The sequence below is a fragment of the Dipodomys spectabilis genome, unplaced genomic scaffold (assembly GCF_019054845.1).
Source record: "Dipodomys spectabilis isolate Male_0828 unplaced genomic scaffold, ASM1905484v1 ptg000173l, whole genome shotgun sequence".
In the NCBI taxonomy this organism is placed as follows: domain Eukaryota; kingdom Metazoa; phylum Chordata; class Mammalia; order Rodentia; family Heteromyidae; genus Dipodomys; species Dipodomys spectabilis.
Genome location: NW_024870850.1, coordinates 10,463,491 through 10,481,359, shown reverse-complemented (window position 1 = coordinate 10,481,359; position 17,869 = coordinate 10,463,491). Strand labels below are relative to the sequence as shown.

Here is a 17,869-nt window from a genome sequence, read left to right as displayed (position 1 = left end):
CTTGAGCCACTCTACCCCCTTGAGCACTACTTCCTGTTTTCTGGTGGTTAGTCTCGTGATCTTTCTTGCCCTGGCTGACTTCAAACTGCGATCCTCAAATCTTAGCCTCCTGAGTAGCTAAGATACAGGCGTGAGCCACCAGTGCCCAGTGAATCTTAACAGACTTGGGGCCCTGGCTGGCTTTGAACTGTGATCTTCAGGTCTGACTCCTCCATAGCTAGGATTAGATGAGAGCCACCAGTGCCCAGCGCAGAACTCTTAAAAACTTCCTGGCTGGGTTCGATTCCTCAGTACCACATACACAGAAAAAGCTGGAAGTGGCACTAACCTTGAGCAAAAGCTCAGGGACAGCACCCAGGTCCTGAGTTCAATCCCCAGGACTGGCAATAAACTAATACTTCTTGGCAGTGTTGGAGATCGTGGAAGGTTCTAGTTGCTTTTTGGGTCGGAGACTAATGGAGGGCGTTGGGGAGCCCGGTGCTCAGCCGGAGGCTCCCAGGCCTCTGCTCTCCTTGCCTCCAGTTCTCCGCTGTGTTGGAATCTGACCTTTTCCTCTGTCTCCACCTCCCTTTTCCCCTGGCAGGATGAAAAGAAGCCTAAGAGTCAACTCAGGGACGTGTAAGTGATCGGGCTGCTCTGTTTGGCGTTCTGGAAATGTGGGGCGATGGGAGTTTTCTGGGAATGACGGTAGTGCTGTGAGGGTGAAGCAGGACCGAGCGGTACTCGCGCCTGCTCCCTCCACGCCTGCGCAGTCACGAGGGTGCCGCAACCCGAGGACCCTCTTTTCTCCACGTCTGGGAGGGTGCCGGAAAGACCATACGTATTTTGGGGGCGGAGGGAATGGGTTGTGCAGTTACCAGGGTTGGAACTAAGCCTTGAGCTTGGCTTGGCTCGCTTGCTGGATGTTCCGCCACGTGAGCCACACTTCGGTCCGGCTTTTGGCTGGTTATTTTGGGAGATGAAGTCCCAGTTTTTCTGCCCCAGCCTGGCTTTGAACTTCCATCCTCTGAGCTCAGCCTTCTGATTGGGTCCAATTACAGACGTGAGCCACCCTCACCTCCCCAGCGAGTTGCTCTATTTTTTTTTTTTCACCAGTCCTGGGGCTTGAACTCAGGGCCTGGACGCTGTCCCTGAGCTGCTTTTGCTCAAGGCGAGCACTCTACTGCTTGAGCCACAGCGCCACCTTCGGCTTTTTCTGTCTGTGGTGCTGAGGAATGGAACCCAGGGCTTCATGCATGCAAGGCCGGCACTCTACCACTGAGCCACAGTCCCAGTCCCAATTGCTTTGCTTGTTGATAGCGAGATAGTTAAGTATTTGCTCACTTGGACAGGACTCCCAAACGGAAAACGAGACCGGAAAAGCGACCAACTCCACACACATCTGCATCAAGAGCCACCCGTGAGAGTGTAAGGCAACATTCTTGATTCTTTTTTTTAATCTTGGCAGCATAGGGATTTGAACTCGGGCCTTTTGGACTTAGTAGAAAAGTGCTCTGCCCCGTGAACCTCACACTCAGCCCTTCGTGCTTTCGCTTCTGATAAGAGAGCCTGGCCTGGTTTCCGACATGGTTTATTCCACCACTGCCTTGCATGTAGCTGGGATTACAGGCATACACTACTGTGCACGGCTTCCCCTGGCTTTCCTTTGAATCGAGCCCTGCACAAGATCTAGATAAATGTATGGTCATGTGTTTAAACCTAGGAACATGTTCTGGGAAACGAGTTTTCTATGAGCTGGTTATTGTGGCTGGCTTTTACACGAGCACAGTGAGTGTGACCATCACATGAATGTCACATTGTCACATATGGGGTTCATTGGTGACCCAAACACCACTAGGCAGCCCAGATCTCTAGCTTGTGCAAGGCGCTTTTATTTTCTGTTCTCCATTTTGCCTGGTCTTCCCCGCCTTCGGTTCTGTCTCTTGTAGGGTTGGGTGAGGTGGTGGGATTGGGGGTGAGTATTTTCTAGAGAACTCTGGAGGTGATCGGTTTTCATAGGAGACCTGAGAGTCTCTGTTGTATTAACATGGCTCCCACCCTCGCCTGCCATCTGCTTGATCAGCTCACCTGCCTGATCTCACTTGGTTGAGTTCTTTTCTCGAAGACCCCAGGCCCTTTGCACATGCTAGGCAAGTGCTTTACCACTGAGCCCCACCCAGCCCTCATTAAGTGGACAATTCCTTCTGCACAGTACTTCATTAGAATTGGCTCACTGTGAATGTCGCTGTCCCTGCGCGTCGGTATGCCCAGTCCCCATGGACCGGCATTCAGGGAAGATTCATGTCCCTGATCTCTTCACAATGACCTCCTGGTTACTTTCTTACGAGGCAGGTGGGACCCCAGATGGCCGTCCCCTCTTTATCTTCCCGGGGGCTCCCCTCACGAGAATGTCCCAGCTGTTGGACACACTGGCATGGCCTTCAGGATCCCTGTGCCCATTAGAGAGATGGGGACCGAGGGCTTGTGTGGACATTTATCTGTACTGGGGCACGGCTTGCTGTGCACCCGCCTTCCAAGCTCACTGGCTTTTCCTAAAGGTAACGCTTGATTTCCCCTGGCCTGCTGTGAACCTTCATGTTTGTGGGACTGGGATTTGAACTCGGGGCCTCAAAGTTGCTAGGGGTGGTGTACCATTTGAGCCATGTCTCTAGCCTTTGTGAAACTTGTTTTTGGATGGGGATGGTCAGTTGTGGGATTTGAACTTGGGGCCTGGGTGCTGTTTCACTCGAGGCTGGTGTTCTGCCACTTGAGCCAGAGTACCATTTTGGATTTTTTGGTAGTTAATTGAAGATCAATCTCATGACTTTTTTCCTGCCTGGGCTAGCTTTGAACTCTTATCCTCAGATCTAAGGCTCCTGAGTAGCAAGGATTACAGGCGTGAGTCACCGGCGCCCAGTGCTCCTTGTAAAACTCTGGGGTGTTGGGCCATAAAACTTTTGAGATAGGATCTTACCTACATCCCACACTTTCCTGGAACTCTCCCTCCTCCTGCCTCAGCCTTCTGAGTGCTGGGACTGCAGGCATGTACTACCATGCCCCACTTGGGCATAAAATGGAGGAGTGTGGGATTTTTGGTGCTGGGTCAGATCCCGCCTCTTGACAGTGTTGCTGTGTGGGTTGATCACCTTTGGTTTCTTGGTCTGGATGCAGAGTATTGACTTAACTTTCTTAACGTACTATTCCTCTTTTCCTCTAGGATGAGAAAAGAAGCAAAACCAAAGAAATGTAAGAACTCTGTTGTCATGGTTGTTGTGCCAGTGCTGGCACTTGAACTCGGGGCCCTGGGGGCGTCCTCATAAACTGCCATCTCCTGTGTGGATGGGGGGGACACTGGTCCGCTGGGGTCTGTGACACCGTTCCCAGTTGACAAACAACCTTGTGTTCTTTGCGCAGAACTGAGAAAAAAGAGACCGGGACCAAAGCGATGCTGAACCTCAAGGTAAACTACGCATGCGCAGGGAGGAGGCTGGAGAGAGGGAGCCCTGCGCATGCGCCCCGCTGATGCCCCTGCCCCCCACAGCCACAGGAGCCCAGGTGTTCGGAGTGTGGGCAGTACCTGGACGACCTGGACCTCAAGTATGAGCAGCACCCCCACGATGCCGTAAGTGCCAGCTCTCCGGTCCTGCCTTCCCATCCCGTGGCCTCCCCCCCCCCCCCCTCCAGTGCCTCTGCCTCACATGGACCCTGGTCCCTCAGCTGGAGGAGCCCCAGATGTTGACCAACGAGAAACTCTCCATCTTCGATGACACCAACGAATCGGGCTTCGAGAGTTATGAGGCTTTACCCCAGCACAAGCTGACGGGCTTCAGGTAAGCCACGCCCACAGGCATGGGCTGGGCTGGGGCTTCAGGTAAGCCACGCCCACAGGCATGGGCTGGGCTGGGGCTTCAGGTAAGCCACGCCCACAGGCATGGGCTGGGCTGGGGCTTCAGGTAAGCCACGCCCACGCGGGCATGGGCTGGGCTGGGGCTTCAGGTAAGCCACGCCCACGGGCATGGGCTGGGCTCGGGCCTCGATCGCCACAGCCACCACCAGCCAGCTGCCACCCGCATCCCTGCCCCCATGCGGGCATCCTGGACCTCCGCTAAAGCTGAGTGGCACCATCTTGGTGGCTGTAGTTGTTTTGACACTTTGATCACATTGCAAACCTTGCCCAAGTCTGGATACTGGGCCCTAAACACATGAGGGTGTGTGTGTGTGTGTGTGTGTGTGTGTGTGTGTGTGTGTGTGTGTGTGTGTGTGTGTGTGTGTGTGTGTGTGTGTGTGTGTGTGTGTGTGTGTGTGTGTGTGTGTGTGTGTGTGTGTGTGTGTGTGTGTGTGTGTGTGTGTGTGTGTGTGTGTGCTTGAACTCTGGGCCCTAAACACATGAGGGTGTGTGTGTGTGTGTGTGTGTGTGTGTGTGTGCTTGAACTCTGGGCCCTAAACACATGAGGGTGTGTGTGTGTGTGTGCTTGAACTCTGGGCCCTAAACACATGAGGGTGTGTGTGTGTGTGTGCTTGAACTCTGGGCCCTAAACACATGAGGGTGTGTGTGTGTGTGTGCTTGAACTCTGGGCCCCAACCTTGTCTTCAAGCTACTTTGCCTTAACACTAGGCACTCTACCACTTGAGCCACAACACCACTTCTAGCTTTTTCCATGATTAATTGGAGATAAGAGTCTCACAGACTTTCTTGCCTGGGCTGGCTTCAAACCACGATCCTCAGATCTCAGCCTCCTGAGTAGCTAGGATGACAGGCGTGAGCCACTGACACCTGGCTTTTTTATTTCCTTTTTGGTCGGTTGTGGGGCCTGAACTCCGGGCCTGGGCGCTGTCCCTCAGCTCTTCCGCTCAAGGCGAGCACTCTACCACTTGAGCCACAGCGCCACTTCCGGCTTTTTTGGTTTATTGGAGAGCAGCGTCTCCCAGACTTCTTTTCCCTGGGCTAGCTGGGAACCAGCCCTTCCCCTCCCCCCTCCTCCCCCCCCCTTGGTATGTATCTAATTGTCCTGAAATAGTTTCCCATCACATTCATCACAGACCTGCTCTATAATAGGGTCTCTTGTTGTCGGCCGCCTGTGCCTGGCCTCGGCTCCCTGTCCACGTGAGGTCGGCATGGAACTTTCCAGTAGCCCTCACCATGCTTCTCTCGCTTGCCTAGAAAAGCAATCGCTTCCCCACCTGCCCTGGCTCTGGCCAGCTTTCAAAGCGGGCTGACCATTGATGAGGTAGCCCAGCTGGCAGACGGTTCTGGAAGGCCGCGCTCACGGCCTGGGTGACAGTGCCCGGCACGGGCCTGGGGCTTTGTCATCGCGTGGGCCTGGGCCTCTCTGTGCATGGAGACCTGCCACGGTGGCTCAGCTGTAAAATGTCCCCTGACCGTCTGTCTAGTGTGTATTGCAAGCGCGGCCACCTGTGTCCCATCGACACCGGCCTGATCGAGAAGAACGTGGAGCTCTTCTTTTCTGGGTCGGCCAAAGCCATCTATGAGGACAACCCATCTCTTGAAGGTACGTGGAAAGTTCCAGAAGGGGATCTTGGGGGGAGCTGGTTTCCAAACCAACCCAGTTGGGGAAAATACTCTGTGTATGTTCCATCCTGGGGCCAAGCTGGTTCCTGTCTCTGCGCACAGGTGGCGTGAACGGCAAACACCTGGGTCCCATCAACGAGTGGTGGATCACAGGCTTTGACGGCGGGGAGAAAGTGCTCATGGGCTTCAGCACCGGTAACGGAGCAGTCGGGGCCCTGGTGCGGGGGAAGGGCTTCTAGGGTGACGCATGGGACCCAGGCTCCGTGGTAGTTAGGAATGGCCGTGGCACTGAGCCTCATGTTTGAGTCGGTCAAGGCAGAGCTTGGTGCCTCACGCCTGTAATCCAAGCTCCTCTCAAGAAGCTGAGATCTGAGGATCGCAGTTCACAGCCAGACCCACCAGGAAAAGCCTGAGATGTTAGTCTGCAAATAACCACCAAAAAGCTGGAAATAGAGCCGAGGCTCAAGGGATAGAATGACAGCTTTGAGTGAAAAAGCTCACAGTGCTCAGGCCCTGAGTTCAAGCCCCAGGACCGGCAAGAAAAGAAAAAAAAAAAAGGCAGGTGCCGTTTTCTAATAGCTGTGTTCCCTCAGCGTTTGCTGAATACATCCTCATGGACCCCAGCCCAGAGTACGCCCCCATATTTGGGCAGATGCAGGAGAAGGTGTACATCAGCAAGATAGTGGTGGAATTCCTCCTGGGGAACCCTGACGCCACGTATGAAGACCTCATCAACAAGATTGAGGTGAGGTGACCTGTGCTAGCTCCCAGGAGCCAGCACAAAGCTGCAAGTGGTCGTATGGCTCAAGTGGTAGAGCACCAGCCTTGAGAAAAACTAAAACTGCAGGGCAAGGCCCAGACACGGAGTTCAAGCCCCAGTACTACCCCAAAAACAGATACAGATGGAATACATAAGTAAGGTAATCCAGTCACCAGTGGCTTACACCTATCAGATCCTCAAGTGGCTGAGGACCAAGAATTTCAAGCCAGCCTTGCCAGGAAATGCCCTTAGAGACTCCCCACCTCCAGTTGGTGACCGAAATGCTTGACTGGAGCCGTGGTTCAAGTGGTAGAGCACCAGCCCCCCCCCAAAACAACAAAACTGAGCAAGACTGCCGGGTCTCCATCCCACACCTCAGGGCAAACACAGAATATAGGAAACACCGGTTTTTTGTGTTTTGTTTTATTACTTGGGGATGGAACCCAGGACCTTTGTACATGCCAGGCAAACGCTTTACCGCCTTGTGTTTTGTAATTTCACTTTTTTTTTAAAATTCCTGCCCAAAGACCACAGTGCCTCCTTCCGGCCTGAACCTGAACCACTTCACGGAGGACTCGCTCCTGCGCCACGCGCAGTTCGTGGTGGGACAGGTGGAGAGCTACGACAGGGCCAAGGACACGGACGAGGAGCCCATCTACCTGAGCCCCTGCATGAGGGCCCTCATCAAGCTGTGCGGCGTGACGCTGGGGCAGAGGTAGGGACCCCCGCAGCCGGGAAGGCCCACGCGGCCTCCATAGCGGGCGCTGGCGGCTCATCCATGGCTGTCACCCCAGCTGGGTCAGGAGGCTGGGATCTGAGGATCGCAGTTTGAGGCCAGCTCGGGCAGGGAAGTCCAAGAGACTCTGATCTCGAATGAATCCCCTACAAACAGGAAGTGGCGCTGTGACTCAGTGGTAGCGCGCTAGCCTGGAGTGAAATGAAAGCCCAGGGACAGCGCCCAGGCCCTGAGTTCAAGCCCCACAACTGACCGTTATCCTCTGTGTCCGCTCCCCCCTAAGATGGTTGCCCCTTCTTTTGCCCTCAGACGAGCCGTGAGCAGCCGCTCCATGAAACCCCCTGCCAAGGACAAAGACAAGGGCCCCACGAAGGCCACCACCACCAAGCTGGTCTACCAGATCTTCGACACCTTCTTTGCCGAACAGATCGAGAAGGATGAGAGGGCCGACCGGGAGGACAAGGAGAATAATTCCAAACGCCGCCGCTGTGGTGTCTGCGAGGTAGCCACGCCCCCTCCCGCCACGCCCACCTCTCATCCTGCCCCAGCCACACCCCCTGCCAGCCGCCTGTTGGCTCTGTAGCTGGGGACAGATGGCTCTGGGTAAGTGGCCCCGCGTTTACCCGCAGGGCTGTGGGTTCCAGGTCAGCCTGGGCATCCCCGCCACGCCCTGTCTCTCAGCACCTGGGCAAGCGCCTGTCACGCCAGCCATGACAAGGTCCCTTGAAGTAGGTGGATCGCAGTCCAGTGCGAGCTGTTTTGCCGGTGGCATGCCAGCTACTCGGGAGCCTGAGATCTGAGTGTGGGTTCTAGGCCAGCCCGGACAGGAAAGTCCATGAGACTCTTGCTTGCACTAAACTGCCCAAAGGCCGGAGGTGGAGCTGTGGCTGGAGCTAAAAACCTCAGGGATAGCAGGCCCTGAGTTCAAACCCCAGGAACAGCATAAAAACTGTAAAAACAAAAGGGGAGTGCTGCAGGCATGCCCAGTGGCTGAGGCCTTGAGTTCAAACGAGTCCACCCCCAAAACGAAAAGTACAGCCAGGTACTTGCACTCATTCACACCTGTTATCCAAGCTACTGAGGCGACTGAGATCGGAGGCTCAAGAACGCAAATCCAGCCCGGGCAGGGCAAATCCATGAGCCCCATCTCCTGCGCTCAGCACAAAGCCAGAAGTGAAGGTGTGGTCTACATGGTGTGGTCTACATGGTAGAGCACCACCCTGAGTGGAAAAAGCTAAGAGATAGCAGCCCAGGCCTGATCAAGCCCCACTATTGGCACACACACACCCAGCACCCCGCCAAGGATGGCTACTTGAGGTGCCCTGGGCTTTCCTTTGAAGGTGTGCCAGCAGCCCGAGTGTGGCGTGTGCAGGGCGTGCATGGACATGGTCAAGTTTGGCGGGAGTGGGCGGAGCAAGCAGGCGTGCGTGCAGCGCAGGTAGGTGGCAAGCGCCCCCTGCCGGCCGGGCGGCAGAGCACAGGACCCGCGTGGCCTCCGCGGCCTGGGCTAGCGGGGCCCTGCCGGTGGACACGTTTTCTGCCCCGTGGGCGCACAGGTGTCCCAACCTGGCCATGAAGGAGGCCGAGGAAGATGAGGAGGTGGACGACAACATCCCGGAAATGCCCTCGCCCAAGAAGATGCACCAGGCCAAGAAGAAGAAGCAGAACAAGGCGCGGATCTCCTGGGTTGGTCCAGCCATCAAGGTGAGCTTGGCCCAGGGCCTGACAGACAGCTGGGTGACTTTTGGTTTTGTTTTTTGGTTCCAGTCCGGAGGGGCCTTGAACTCGGGGCCTGAGGGCTGAGTTTTTTTTTGTTTTGTTTTGTTTTGGGTCCAGTCGTGGGGCCTGAACTCTGGGCCTGGGCGCTGTCCCTCAGCTCTTCAGCTCAAGGCTAGCACTCTACCACTTGAGCCACAGCACCACTTCTGGCTTTTTCCTTTTTGCTTATGTGGTGCTGAGGAATCGAACCCAGGGCCTTAGGCATGCAAGGCAAGCGCTCTACCACTGGGCCACCTTCCCAGCCCGAGTTTGGTTTTTTTGTTCATTAATTTCTTTTATTCAAGGCCAGTGCTTTACGGTTCGAGCCACAGAGCCACTTCCGGCTTTTTCTGCTTATGTGGTGCTGAGGAATTGAACCCAGGGCCTCATGCATGGGAGGCAAGCACTGTACCACTGAGCCACCTTCCCAGCCACATCATTTTTACTTTTAATTTTTTTCTTAGCTGATACTGTGGCTTGAATTCTGACTTAGCTTTTTTTTTTTGGATCTTAACTGCTTGAGCCATACCTACAGCCCAGCATTTTGCTGGTTTCTTAATGGTAGAGCTTCTGGCCGTTTTTTTTTTGTTTTTATTGGTCATGAGGCTTGGACTCTTGGGTCTGGGCGCTGTCCCTCAGCTCTTCAGCTCAAGGCGAGCGCTCTACCACCTGAGCCACAGCGCCACTTCCGGTTTTCTGGTGTTTCATTGGCAATAAGTTTCACGGCCTTTCCTGTCCAGACTGGCTTTGAACCGCGATCCTCAGATCTCAGCCTCCTGAGTAGCTAGGATTAAAGGCGTGAGTCACCGGTGCCTGGCCTTCTTTTTTTTTTTTGGCCTACGCTGTCCTTGAACCTCGATCCTCAGGTCTTGGTCCCGTCACAAGGGATGATACATGAATTTAGGGACCATCGCCCTGGGCCGCTCCCCATTGTCACCTGTTTCAGGCTGAAGGGAAGAAGACTTTCTACCAGAAGGTGTGCATCGACGAGGAGACCCTGGAGGTGGGCGACTGCGTCTCCGTCATCCCTGATGACTCCTCCAAGCCGCTCTACCTCGCGAGGTGCGTGGCCCAACACCTGTGCTGGGTGAGGTGGCTCACGCCTGTCATCCCAGCCACTCCGGAGGCTGCGAGGGGACCCTCGTGGTTCAAAGCCAGCCTGGGCGGGAAGGTTGGGAGCCTCTTCTTGCCAATGAATCACAGAAGCCCGAAGTGGCGCTGTGGCTTCTGGGTAGAGCGCCGGCCCCGAGCAGAGACGTCGGGCTCCAAAACCAAACCTCCCGCATGCGCCTCCTGCGGCCGCAGCGTCACGCCCGCGTGTCACACACCCGCTGTCCTGTCGCTGCCCGCAGGGCCACGGCGCTGTGGGAGGACGGCAGCGGGAAGATGTTCCACGCACACTGGTTCTGCGCGGGGTCGGACACGGTCCTGGGCGCCACGTCGGACCCGCGGGAGCTGTTCCTCGTGGACGAGTGCGAGGACATGCAGCTGTCGTACGTGCACAGCAAGGTCACGGTGATCCACAAGCCGCCGTCGCCCAACTGGGCCATGGAGGTGAGCGTGCGCGGTGCCCCCACCCCACCACCCCAGGCTCAGGGCAGAGGCTGACCCCCCCCCCCCCCCCCCCCGCACCTTTGTCCCCCAAGGGAGGCCTGGAGCCCGAGGACATGCTACTGGGCGAAGTCAATGATGGCAAGACCTACTTCTACCAGCTGTGGTACGACCAGGACTACGCCAGGTTTGAGTCCCCGCCCAAGATGCAGCCCACCGAGGAAAACAAGCACAAGTGAGTGTCAGGAGCGGGCCTCCGCTCGCGGGCCTCCGCTCGCGGGCCTCCGCTCTCGCTTACTGCCTCTCCCACTCATGCCCTTTGCTGACTTGGTGGATATGAGAAGTCTTGGGGCGGGGAGAGAGTTAGTAGTAGGGCTTGACCTTAGGGCCATGTATTCCCACCTGGCTTTCTCACGCTCATGGCTGGTGATCTACCACTTGAGCCATGCCTTCACTTCCAGGGTTTAGGCTGGTGAGTTAGAGGTGTTTTGGGACGGTTTGGCTCCTCTGCCCTGCGCATCCTGAGCATCAGGATTGCACGTGTGCACTGCCCGCACCCAGCAGTAGGAAAAGCGGTGGGCCAGGATCTCCCGGGCTGGAGCTCCTTGGGTTAGGGGGTCTTCTTGCTTCAGTTTTGCTTCCCACGTAGCTGGTACTATAGGTGTCTCTGCCATACCAGCTTTGTGGCGTTTTTTTGGTTGGTTGTGGGGCCTGAACTCTGGGCCTGGGCGCTGTCCCTCAGCTCAAGGCCAGCGCTCTACCACTTGAGCCACAGCTCCACTTCCGGTTTTCTGGTGGTTCATTGGAGATGAGTCTCACGGACTTTCCTGCCCGGGCTGGCTTTGAACCGCGATCCTCAGCTCTCAGCCTCCTGAGTAGCTGGGATGGCTTGGTGTTTGCTCTCTAGTCACTTTTCAGACAGGGTTTTATGTTTCTGGCTCGGGTTAGCCTAGCCCAGTCTTTCCCACCTCCACTTTTTGCGTAGCTGCTATTCGGGTACACTCCACCGAGCTTGGCCTAGCTCTTCGTTCTTTGAGGTCTGGTGTTTGTCTATAGCATAGGCTGGCCTCACACTTCAATCCTCCTGCCTCAGCCTCTCTAGTGCTGGGATTACAGGTGTGAGCCACCATGCTGAGCTCTTCTCAGCCACATTCCTATGGCTGGCTTTGTCTTCTTGGGTTCTGTCTTTGGGTATTTGGGGGGGGTGGGGGATGGCCTTTGGGGGGGTGGCGGCAGTCTTCAGTGCCTTGGGTCTGTGCTTGCTTCCTGCAGGTTCTGCGTGAGCTGTGCCCGGCTGGCGGAGATGAGACAGAAGGAGATTCCCAGGGTCTTGGAGCAGGTGGACGAGCTGGACAACCGGTTCTTCTACAGCTCGGCCACCAAGAATGGCGTTGTGTACCGCGTGGGCGACGGGGTGTACCTGCCCCCCGAGGCCTTCGCATTCAAGTGAGCCCCCTTGTTCCCTGCCAGCGGGCCCCCCAACTTCTGTGCCCCTCAGATCACACTTGAGCTCTGTGCCAGACCCATGACGAGGTAGCCAGTGGGTGAGGGCTGATCCTGCTGGGCTGCCAGCTGCCCCATGTTGCTGCAGAATGCGGGAGCCGAGCGTGGTGATCATGCATGTAATCCCAGCTGCTCCGTAGGCTGAGGTTGGAGGGTTGAGGGTTCAAAGCCAGCCCGGGCAGCCAAGTCTTGAGACAGCTTCATTTCTAATGAACCAATAAGCTTAGATGTGGGACTGTGGCTCAAGTGGTGGAGCTCCAGCCTCTGCTCAGCGTCCCAGGCCCGAGTTCAAATCCTAGGACTGGTGCATGTGCGCGCACACACACACACACACACACACACACGGTAGCCTCAGGGTCACGTGGCCTGACCCCCACTTCTCCGCAGCATCAAGCTGTCCAGCCCTGTGAAGCGCCCGAAGAAGGAGCCTGTGAACGAGCACCTGTATCCCGAGCACTACCGGAAGTACTCGGACTACATTAAAGGGAGCAACCTGGACGCCCCCGAGCCCTACCGCATTGGCCGCATCAAGGAGATTTTCTGCACCAAGAAGAGCAACGGCAAGCCCAACGAAGCAGACATCAAGATCCGCGTCAACAAGTTCTACAGGTAGGTGGGCGGATCCCCTTCCAGAAGCTTCTACCAGTGCTGGTTTTCTAGTCTTGGTTGTGACTACAGCCGGTCAGGAAGCAGGGATGGGGCGGCTGCATTCCCCAGCCATCCCCATGGACCAGCGTGTTGAGACCCCGTGTGTACCAGTCGGCCAGGTGGGGTGAGGTGCTCCTGTCATCCCAGCTCTGAACGAGGCCTCAGTTGGATCTTGGTTCAGGCTAGCTTGGACACGAATGCCAGACCCTACAAAAGGGCCAGGGACGCGGGGTTCGATGGAGTGCTGCCAAAAACAGATGTTGAGAGCTGTTTGAAATGTGTCTTGCTTTTTGGGGTTTTGTTTTTGGTCATGAGACTTGAACTTGGGTCCTGGGTGTGCAGTCCCTGAACTCTTGCTCAAGGCTGGTGCTCTACCACTGCGAGGCACAGCGCCACTTCTGATTTTCTGGTAGTTCATTGGAGATGAGTCTTCATAGAACTTCTTGCCCTGATTAGTTTTGAACCACGATCCTCAGTTCTCAGCCTCCTGAGTAGCTGGGATTACAGGCATCAGCCACCACACGGGGCCTGGCTCTTTGAGCTCAGTGGATCCCTACTGCCTTTGCCGAGCCATATAACACCTGAACCCCGCTCCCCAGCCCCCCAAGATCTTGCATGACATGGCCAACACCCCAGTGTCCCCCAAACTGGGAAACGCTTCCTTCCAGTGGCCCTCCTTGTGGGTAAGGGGGTGCTGCATGTTGTGATTCCTTGGGAGCTCCCCCGCCAAGCAAGCATCCTCCCCGCACAGGCCGGAGAACACGCACAAGGCCACGCCCGCCAGCTACCACGCAGACATCAACATGCTGTACTGGAGCGACGAGGAGGCGGTGGTGGACTTCAAGGCGGCGCAGGGCCGCTGCACGGTGGAGTACGGGGAGGACCTGCCCGAGTGCGTGCAGGAGTACTCGGCCCGCGGCCCCGACCGCTTCTACTTCATTGAGGTGCGCCCCCCCCCCCCCCCAACTGCCCCGATCGCTTCTACTCCATCCAGGTGCGGCCCCCACGGCACGCGCCGCCCCCCCCCCCCCCCAACTGCCGCCCCATGGGGCTGGCGGTCATCTCTGGCGTTCCAAGGAAAAGTGGGAAGTCAGGCACCGGTAGCGCACACCTGTAATCCCAGCCACTTGGGAGGCTGAGATAGGTGGTTCAAAGCCAGCCCTGGCCAACATAAAAGTCCATGAGACTATTATTATAAATCTCCAAAACTGCTAGTGGAGCTGTGGCGCCAGTGATGGATTTTTCACTCGTGGCTGGTGCTGTAAGGGACGAGCCCCTGGTCCTGAGTTCAAGTCCCAGTAATAGCGCACACAGAACACAAAGGAGTGGGATTTGGTTTGGCATTTTGCAGTGTGGTTAAAAAACAATTACACCATACTGGCAGCCGATTAGCTATGATTCTAGCGACAAGTTAGCTAACTTTCTTTATGGTGGGTCTTGAACTCAGGGCCTGGGCACTGTCCCAGAGCTCTTTTGCTCAAGGCTAGCCCTCCACCACTAAGACTCATAGCTCCACTTCGGTTTTTGAGTGAACCACGGGAAATAGTCTCACAGACTTTTCCTGCCAGGCTGGCTTCGAACTGCCATCCTCCAATCTTGAAGCTGGGATTACAGGCAGGAGCCACGGGTGCCCATCCCAAATGAACTTCCCTAGAAGTGTGCCGGGGCGGGGACCGAGGGCCGCGTCCCCCCCGAGCCTCACGGCCGCTTCTTTCCAGGCCTACAATGCAAAGAGCAAAAGCTTCGAAGACCCCCCAAACCATGCCCGCAGCCCCGGGAATAAAGGGAAAGGAAAAGGCAAAGGTAAAAAGACCTCTTCCCACCTTGGGGTGTGGAGGTGCACCCCTGGGGCATGGGGCTTGAACTCGGCCTGGGCGCTGTCCCTCCACTCTTCAGCTCAAGGCGGGCGCTCTACCCCTTGAGCCACAGCGCCACTTCTGGTTTTCTGGTGGTTTATTGGAGATCAGAGTCTGATGGCCTCTCCTGGCCTGGGCTGGCCTTGAACCGCGATCCTCAGATCTCAGCCTCCCGAGTAGCTAGGGTGATAGGCGGGAGCCCCCTGCGCTGCGGAGTGACGGGAAGTCCCCCTTTTCCCGCCCCCTTGGTTGGTGCGCACTGCGCCTGCGCGCGGCCTCCAGCTTTGCTGTGTGGCCTCCAGGGAAAAGCAAGGCGAAGGCGGCGCCGGCGCCGGAGCCCAGCGAGCCGGAGGCCGGGAGGCTGCCCAAGCTGCGCACCCTCGACGTGTTCTCGGGCTGCGGGGGCTTGTCCGAGGGATTCCACCAGGCCGGTAGGCGCCATCGGGGAGGGGGCAGTCGTGGGGAGTAGGGGGCTGCTTGGGGGGACGCTGGCCGCCCCCCATGCCGTCCTGACCCCCGGTGCCCCCCATGCCGTCCTGACCCCCCGGTGCCCCCCATGCCGTCCTCCTGCCCCATGTCCCCCATGCCGTCCTGACCCCCGGTGCCCCCCATGCCGTCCTCCTGCCTCCCCCGATGCCCCCCATGCCGTCCTGACCCCCGGTGCCCCCCATGCCGTCTCCCCCCCATGCCGTCTCCCCCCCATGCCGTCCTGACCCCCCCGATGCCCCCCTGACCCCCCCGGTGCCCCCCATGCCGTCCCCCCCTCCCATGCCGTCCCCCCCTCCCATGCCGTCCCCCCCTCCCATGCCGTCCCCCCCTCCCATGCCGTCCCCCCCTCCCATGCCGTCCCCCCCCTCCCATGCCGTCCCCCCCTCCCATGCCGTCCCCCTCCCATGCCGTCCCCCCCTCCCATGCCGTCCCCCCCTCCCATGCCGTCCCCCCCTCCCATGCCGTCCCCCCCTCCCATGCCGTCCCCCCCACGCAGGCATCTCGGAGACGCTGTGGGCCATCGAGATGTGGGAGCCGGCGGCGCAGGCGTTCCGCCTGAACAACCCCGCGTCCACCGTGTTCACCGAGGACTGCAACGTGCTGCTGAAGCTGGTCATGGCCGGGGAGGTGGCCAACGCCCTGGGCCAGCGGCTCCCCCAGAAGGGCGACGTGGAGATGCTGTGCGGCGGGCCGCCCTGCCAGGGCTTCAGCGGCATGAACCGCTTCAACTCCCGCACCTACTCCAAGTTCAAGAACTCGCTGGTGGTCTCCTTCCTCAGGTAGTCACGGGTCGGAGGGGAGCGGGGTGCCCGGCTGCCCCCCCCCCATGCTGGACGGGGGCAGAAGGGCCCCTGCCCGCTCTCCCGCCAAGGTCCCTCATCCCACGTCTCCTCCCCTGTAGCTACTGTGACTACTACCGTCCCCGCTTCTTCCTCCTGGAGAACGTGCGCAACTTCGTGTCCTTCAAACGCTCCATGGTGCTGAAGCTCACGCTGCGCTGCCTGGTCCGCATGGGCTACCAGTGCACTTTTGGGGTGCTGCAGGTGTGTGCTTCACCCTGTCCTGATGTGCCCCCCCCCCCCACTCATTCCCGTCCAGAGAGGGCTGGGCAGGCCAGGGCACAGGGTTGCCCACTGCTCAGCCTGTCAAAGTGGGGGTGTCGGGGGCCTGGCAGGAAGGGGGCTGGGGTGACCAGAGGGAATCGGGGCGCCTCTGGTGAAATGTTGGCTCTGGACTGCGGCGGCAGTGGGGGAGGGGTGGACCCTCTCCCCCATCTGTGTGGAGCCCCCCTCCCGCTCCCAGCGTCAGGCGGGTGCGGGGTTTGGGGTGTCTGATCGTGGGGTGCGGCCCTCCCCGGCGCAGGCGGGGCAGTACGGCGTGGCCCAGACGCGCAGGCGCGCTATCATCCTGGCGGCGGCCCCCGGGGAGCAGCTGCCCCTGTTCCCCGAGCCCCTGCACGTGTTCGCGCCCCGGGCCTGCCAGTTGAGCGTCGTGGTGGACGACAAGAAGTTTGTCAGCAACATCACGAGGTAGGAAGCCCCCCCCCCCCCCCGGGGTGCGGCCGGTCGCGGGGTCCCCCCGGCACTCAGGCTCCCCGCCGTGCTGCAGGTTGAGCTCCGGCCCCTACCGCACCATCACCGTGCGGGACACCATGTCCGACCTCCCCGAGATCCAGAACGGCGCGTCGGCCTCCGAGATCTCCTACAACGGGGAGCCCCAGTCCTGGTTCCAGCGGCAGCTCCGGGGCTCCCACTACCAGCCCATCCTCAGAGACCACATCTGCAAGGTAGCGCCGGCCTGCGGCTCCCCCCTGCCGTCCCGCCCCCGTGCCCTTCCCCCTGGGGCCCCTGGTGGGGTGCGGCCCCCCCTCGGGGGCCTCTGGCGGCCCGGGCTGACCCCGCACCGCCTGCAGGACATGAGCCCCCTGGTGGCCGCGCGCATGCGCCACATCCCGCTGGCGCCCGGCTCGGACTGGCGGGACCTGCCCAACATCGAGGTGCGGCTGTCGGACAACACCATCACCAAGAAGCTGCGCTACAACTACCACGACCGCAAGCACGGCCGCAGCCGCTCGGGGGCGCTGCGGGGCGTGTGCTCCTGCGTGCAGGGTACGGCGATCGGGGTCCCCGGGGGTGGGGGTCCCCGCGGGGCGCGTGCTCCTGCGTGCAGGGTACGGCGATCGGGGTCCCCGGGGCCGGGGGTGGGGGGTCCCCGCGGGCAGTGTGTGAGCGATCGGGGTCCCGCCGCCGGGGCCCCCCGCTCAGCGCCCCGCCGCTCAGCGCCCCCTCTCGCAGCCGGCACCCCCTGCGACCCGCTGGCGCGGCAGTTCAACACGCTCATCCCCTGGTGCCTGCCGCACACCGGGAACCGCCACAACCACTGGGCCGGGCTGTACGGGCGGCTGGAGTGGGACGGCTTCTTCAGCACCACCGTCACCAACCCCGAGCCCATGGGCAAGCAGGTGCGTCCCGGGGCGCTGGGGGCGCTGGGGACCCAGCACCCGCCCCCCCTCCCCCCCCGCGCTCACCCCGCGCTCACCCCACGCCTGCCTCCACCCAGGGCCGCGTGCTGCACCCCGAGCAGCACCGCGTGGTCAGCGTGCGGGAGTGCGCGCGCTCCCAAGGCTTCCCCGACACCTACCGGCTGTTCGGCAACATCCTGGACCGGCACCGCCAGGTCAGGGCGCGGCGGGGGCTCGGGGCGGGGGCGGGGGCGGGGTGGGCGTGTCTGTCTTGGCGGGGGCGTGGTCACGGCGGGGCGTGCCCGCGGTCTCGGGGGGCGTGGTCACGGAAGGGCTGGTCCACTGGGAACATGGTTGGCGAGGGCGTGGTCACGGCAGGGCGGGGCTGCGCCCTCACGCACCACCTCCCGGCCCCCAGGTGGGGAACGCGGTCCCGCCGCCCCTGGCCAAAGCCATCGGCCTGGAGATCAAGCAGTGCTTGTTGGCCAAGGCTCGAGAGAGCGCCTCAGGTACGCGGGCCGCGCATGCTCGGGTGGCGGGGATCGGGGACCGGGTTCCCGGACCCATGTCGGGGCTGGGGGAGGGGGTCACAGCCCGG

General features: G+C 59.5%; 1 protein-coding gene across 2 annotated transcripts in view; it reads left to right on the top strand.

Moving 5' to 3' along the window:
- Window positions 1-17,869, top strand: part of Dnmt1 (DNA methyltransferase 1) — a 34,842-nt gene that overhangs the window by 16,401 nt on the left and 572 nt on the right. For both annotated transcript variants that reach the window (XM_042693780.1, XM_042693779.1), the window contains 29 exons: window positions 584-618; window positions 1,332-1,407; window positions 3,197-3,225; window positions 3,394-3,439; window positions 3,521-3,601; window positions 3,697-3,809; window positions 5,371-5,489; window positions 5,612-5,704; window positions 6,103-6,254; window positions 6,797-6,984; window positions 7,315-7,507; window positions 8,346-8,443; window positions 8,562-8,709; window positions 9,710-9,825; window positions 10,116-10,317; window positions 10,410-10,549; window positions 11,587-11,760; window positions 12,205-12,426; window positions 13,217-13,409; window positions 14,184-14,268; window positions 14,624-14,752; window positions 15,307-15,589; window positions 15,712-15,853; window positions 16,173-16,339; window positions 16,419-16,596; window positions 16,723-16,918; window positions 17,105-17,271; window positions 17,370-17,486; window positions 17,690-17,780. In XM_042693780.1, coding sequence (XP_042549714.1) covers window positions 584-618; window positions 1,332-1,407; window positions 3,197-3,225; window positions 3,394-3,439; window positions 3,521-3,601; window positions 3,697-3,809; window positions 5,371-5,489; window positions 5,612-5,704; window positions 6,103-6,254; window positions 6,797-6,984; window positions 7,315-7,507; window positions 8,346-8,443; window positions 8,562-8,709; window positions 9,710-9,825; window positions 10,116-10,317; window positions 10,410-10,549; window positions 11,587-11,760; window positions 12,205-12,426; window positions 13,217-13,409; window positions 14,184-14,268; window positions 14,624-14,752; window positions 15,307-15,589; window positions 15,712-15,853; window positions 16,173-16,339; window positions 16,419-16,596; window positions 16,723-16,918; window positions 17,105-17,271; window positions 17,370-17,486; window positions 17,690-17,780 — 3,973 coding nt within the window. The remainder of the gene's footprint in view (window positions 1-583; window positions 619-1,331; window positions 1,408-3,196; window positions 3,226-3,393; window positions 3,440-3,520; window positions 3,602-3,696; window positions 3,810-5,370; window positions 5,490-5,611; window positions 5,705-6,102; window positions 6,255-6,796; window positions 6,985-7,314; window positions 7,508-8,345; window positions 8,444-8,561; window positions 8,710-9,709; window positions 9,826-10,115; window positions 10,318-10,409; window positions 10,550-11,586; window positions 11,761-12,204; window positions 12,427-13,216; window positions 13,410-14,183; window positions 14,269-14,623; window positions 14,753-15,306; window positions 15,590-15,711; window positions 15,854-16,172; window positions 16,340-16,418; window positions 16,597-16,722; window positions 16,919-17,104; window positions 17,272-17,369; window positions 17,487-17,689; window positions 17,781-17,869) is intronic.